Below are 4,707 nucleotides of genomic sequence, written 5' to 3'. Positions count from 1 at the left end.
ACAGACGAACCAGAACCACCAAGATGGTCTCAGGGGTCATCACACCCCGCCTTACAAAGGGGGTCCGACGGGATCATCAGAGCATCAACTGACACACAGACAGTTGGAGCAGCCAGCAGCCATATTGACTGTTTCCGGATCAGCGCACACTTTAAACAGTCAAAACCAAACGTAGATTTTGGAGAGCAGCTCAAAATGGTCCAATGCAGCAGATACAGAATCAAAGCAGTCACCGGCTGAATGTTTACTGACAAGCCGATAAGACCGACGCAAACGGTTCACCACCAAACCGCACTGCTGACAACTTCCTGTTCCTCAAACGTCAGCCCAGCTCTCTGCACTCCCACTGGTTCTGGTTCTGGTTCTGGTACTGCCAGGCAAGGCTCGATCTCCTTAAACACACCCGGCTCAAACAAAGACAACAAAACAAATCCCAAATTTCAACTACACTTTTTGTTTCCCTCTCTGAGACTAAACTGATCAACGCTACAGCTCACCTGGTTGAGCTGCTGACCCAGGTACAGGGCTGTAGTCCCCGATGCAGCGGCCGTGGGTTCGAATCCTGCTGCAACCCCGTCCCCCATTTTCAACTGTCCTATCCGATAAAGGCAAAAAGGCCAAAAAAATAGCTTAAAAAAAAAGATCAACTATTTGAAATGATATTAATAATGTGTCTTGCAGCCATAGAAACCATCATTTTAAATGTGTCATCACAGATAGTCAAGTGTTCACCAGTAAACACACAAATGATGCCCTTCAGAGAGTTTCCCCCTGACTGACTAGAAACTCCCCCCTAGTCCTCATGTGGTTCTGTGGTGGGTGTATTCAGCACTAAACCAGCAAGTCTGTGAAGCCCCCTGCAGCAGGAAACCCCACAAAACCACATGGAGTGCCCCCGAGATATCTGTCCAAAGATAACCAACGCTCCCCACAGCACGACCACGACCAAAAACTGACACAGCCCGAAGAGGACGTGTCCTTTAGCCTACCGGAGAAATAACGTTGTAGGTTCTGAATCACTGACATGACGAGAAAAAGCAGTGAACATTTCAGGTTTTTATCTTAATAGTTCCTCAGATGTTGCTGCTCGAATTTCCATGTGAGAAAAAACCTGCTGGAAGACGGTCGGCTGGCAGGATTCTGAACTTAAAAGTACAGTCGTGACTCAACAATCCGACGCTAAATGTAAAACCTTCCTTTATGTCTGATAGCAAGGCTGTCGGATTGTCAAGACGGAGGTCCAGATACGAGGAGGGCTTGATGCTGGAATGGACAGGATGGACGGGGTGGAAGTGTCCAGAACACACAGGCAGTACTTGGCTGCTGATGCTAGTTTAGTTAGCGCTCACACTTCTGTTTCCTCCATCGGTGGCGGTGGGGGAGTGGCAGATACGCTCCACCGTTACCATCCATGTTTACTTCCATAAACACTGAGCACGCTCGCTGCGTGTGACGTCGTCGTGTCCTCTTCTGCGCATGCGGGACACTTTTGGCTCGTATGAAGTTCACACAGCAGATCACATACAAGTCGCATTGAACTGGAAACGTGAAGGAAGTCACAAAGAAATCCTCATTGAGCATCAAGTCCTGCAGTGTGAACGTAGCCAATCTGTGGGATTGTTCAGTCAGATAATACGCCGTCATCCTGATTGGTGACATTAAATGTCATGTCGGAGTCAGAATCCAAGGCTGTCGCTATGTTAAGGCTGTTTTTATGGGTTCTGTTGGTTTTTCCTGTCTGATAGCAGGTTCTGGATTGTTACGGGTCCGATTATCGAGTCACGACTGTATCTCTGAAAGTCTTCGATATCTTGAATAGAACTAAACTTGACAGACATGTTCGTAGTTTATGATAAAGTCTATATTACAGACTGAACTGTTTCCTTTCAGCAGCGCTGTGGGGTGAAACCGGCGGCATCACAATAGTCCAGCAACACGAAGGAGAGTCGTTCAGCTTCACGTGGTACTTTGGATCCAACGCCAGCGTCAAGTTCTTCTGCAGGAGAGAGTGTGAAGGAGGAGACGTTCTCGTTAGAACGGCCCAGAACGATGCTGTGAGCAGCAGATACGCCATCGAGTACAAGCCGTCGCCGCCCGCCGGAGGATACGTGACCGTGCTCATCACGACGCTCAACGCCTCCGACTCCGGACGGTACCGGCTCGGCGTGGGCGGGTCTCTGCTTCCTGATGAGTTCGGGGACTTTGAGATAAGAGTGACCAATGGTGAGTTTCAAATGATCAACTTGTGAAGACCACGTAGATGGTTCTGCTGTGAGTTTCCGATGACACCTGAATCAATCCTGTGTTTTGGTTCTTTCACAGATCTATTAAAGGTCTTCTGTAACACGACTCAATCTGATGGGTCGGACGTACACATGCAGCAACTTGAATTGTCAGTTTTGGTGACGTAGAAAGTCGTGTTGATTAAATGTTCTGATGCCACGTTTACACGTAGTGAAAACGTTCAATGGGCCGTTGGTTGACACGTAAACGAAGCTACGAGTCACCGAAAACCGTTTATAAAAAGTCTGTCTTTACTTTTGTACGTAGACAGGAGCAGACGGAGTGTGATGTCATCAGTGTGCGACCATGTCTACAGTTGGGCTGCTGTGATAGAAGTCAGTATTTTAGTGTTTTCCTCGTTGTGTTCGCTAACATGTAGGAGCAGCGCCACCTCTCTGTCGGTCCAGACGAACCTGTTATCGTTGAAGTAGCAGGAAGTAATTTGTGCCTCTCGTTGGTGTTTTTTTTCCATGATTCCGATTGGCCAGCATGGCTTCTGGTTACACTGCCCCCTACAGGTCTGACAGCTCATAGCAGCTCTGAACGATGTGTTTATGAGGGTTTGTGTGAGCGACGTTATTTTTGAAAACGTAGATCTGTTTTGGTGAACACCGGCTACGTGTGAACGTGGCCTCCTAACGTCTCCTGAGTGGTTCTGATCGACTCCAGCTGCTGACTCCTCTGATCCAGTTTAAACAGAACCATTTGATCCACTCATTAGACTCAGGTCATGTTTACACATAGCCGGTGTTCACAAAAACATTTCTCTGTCACACTGTATCTGGGTCGGACCATCTTGGTAAAATCATGAAAATGATGGGGGACTGCCCACGTGGTCCCATCAGGGCATGAAAATGGGCGAAATTCCTGAAATGTGAAAATCAAGCACATTCCTAAAATGTACTGTTAAACTCCGGCAGTACTGATGTTCGTGGTTCCTGCATCAACACAGTCCAGCAGCTCAAGAATTTTGGCCATTTTTAGAGCCTTGTAGGAAGACACATAAAGACAACACACCCGATCTGATCACATCTTTGGACTCTGAAGGAAAAGTTTGCCCGAGACGACCAGTTTCAAAGCTCCACGTGCCGTACTGTACGAGTTATTGATGTCGGAAGATGGTCTGAGAGGCATAACGCTAACATTTCAAAGGGCTGTAATTCTGAACACTTACAGATGGAGACCTGATGTTTGGGATTTCTTCATTAGTTTGTTAAAGGAGCACCTGCGGTTGTTTTCAGAGGAATCTGAGAGGCTGACCCGGGAGAATTCTTGGACTTTGGTTGATTTCTTATGACCGAGGAGTCGATGGGAGCTCAGGACTAAAGCGATGCATGTGACCCACACAAGTGGATGGAAGCTCTTGCTCACGACTGTCAACGTGTTTCGTGGCCTGCTCAGTCTCTCACACTGTTTTTTGCGAAGCAGGGTCGGACGGAAACCTTCACGAGAGATTCAACATTCACACCGGAGAGGAGGGAGGAGACGTTTCTGTCCACTGCTGGTTTGATTCTCTCAACGGCAGCAGGTTCTTCTGCAGGAACGACTGCAGCGACGGGGACCTCCTCCTCTGGACCACCGGACACGAAGCTCAGAGCGGCAGGTACAGCATCTCGTCTCAGGAGCAGCCCCTCATGGAGGCCTGCACCGTGGTTCTACACATCTCCCGGCTGAGCCTCAGCGACACCGGACTGTATTCGTGCGGTTTAGGAGAAGCTCTGAACCCCACTTCCTTGTCGAGGTTTCACATCAGCGTCGGTGAGTTCGAACGCGTTTCTGCTTCACGGTGAAAGAAAAATCTGTGAAACCGGTGAAAATGTGGCGCCAGAAAAAAAACATCAAGAGAAATGAAATCGTGTGACGCTCAGAAATACCAGCACATGTTTGTAGCAAAACGACGTAGTTTAACAGTAAAAACACGACGTTTCGATGTGGGCAGCATTCATAGTTTCATACTTTTTGTTAGTTAGTATATTTTTTAAATGTAATTTTAATAGATATTTTCTGTAATTTAACAAAACAGGAAATCTGTAAAATAACAGAACTTAAAAAAATATAGCTACTCCTTAATATGCACCTTTTATTCCCCCAAATAATTATAAATATCGTTTGGTTTTGTTTTTTAAACTAAAATTTAAAAAAGCATTATTTTAGGGCCAGAAATATACATTTAAAAAAAATACTATTTAGATAATATAGATTTACATTTGGACATTAATAGTTCTTTTGTGTTCTCAGCATGTAAATTATTACTTTTTTTCTGTAATTTTAATAGATATTATCTGTAATGTAGTAAAACAGGAAAAAGCTCTAAAATCATTTTCTTTTCTTTTTTTTTTTTTTTTTACTGTTTTTCAGTCATTAATATGCAGATTTTTTCCTCAATAATTCCAAATATCTATAAAATAATAATTGTTTTTGCTG

The 4,707-nt window shown here is 45.4% G+C and overlaps 1 protein-coding gene across 1 annotated transcript in view; it reads left to right on the top strand.

Moving 5' to 3' along the window:
• The first annotated feature begins 802 nt into the window (after positions 1 to 802).
• The window catches only part of LOC103361544 (uncharacterized), an 8,116-nt gene continuing 4,211 nt past the window's right edge, over positions 803 to 4,707 (top strand). Inside the window, exons 1-3 of the mRNA XM_008287648.1 lie at positions 803 to 815; positions 1,891 to 2,223; positions 3,712 to 4,041. Of these exons, the coding sequence (XP_008285870.1) occupies positions 803 to 815; positions 1,891 to 2,223; positions 3,712 to 4,041 (676 nt within the window). The remainder of the gene's footprint in view (positions 816 to 1,890; positions 2,224 to 3,711; positions 4,042 to 4,707) is intronic.

The sequence above is a fragment of the Stegastes partitus genome, unplaced genomic scaffold (assembly GCF_000690725.1).
Source record: "Stegastes partitus isolate 25-593 unplaced genomic scaffold, Stegastes_partitus-1.0.2 Scaffold510, whole genome shotgun sequence".
NCBI lineage: Eukaryota > Metazoa > Chordata > Actinopteri > Pomacentridae > Stegastes > Stegastes partitus.
Note: the sequence above shows the minus strand (reverse complement) of the source record. Positions and strands in the feature narration are given on the sequence as shown.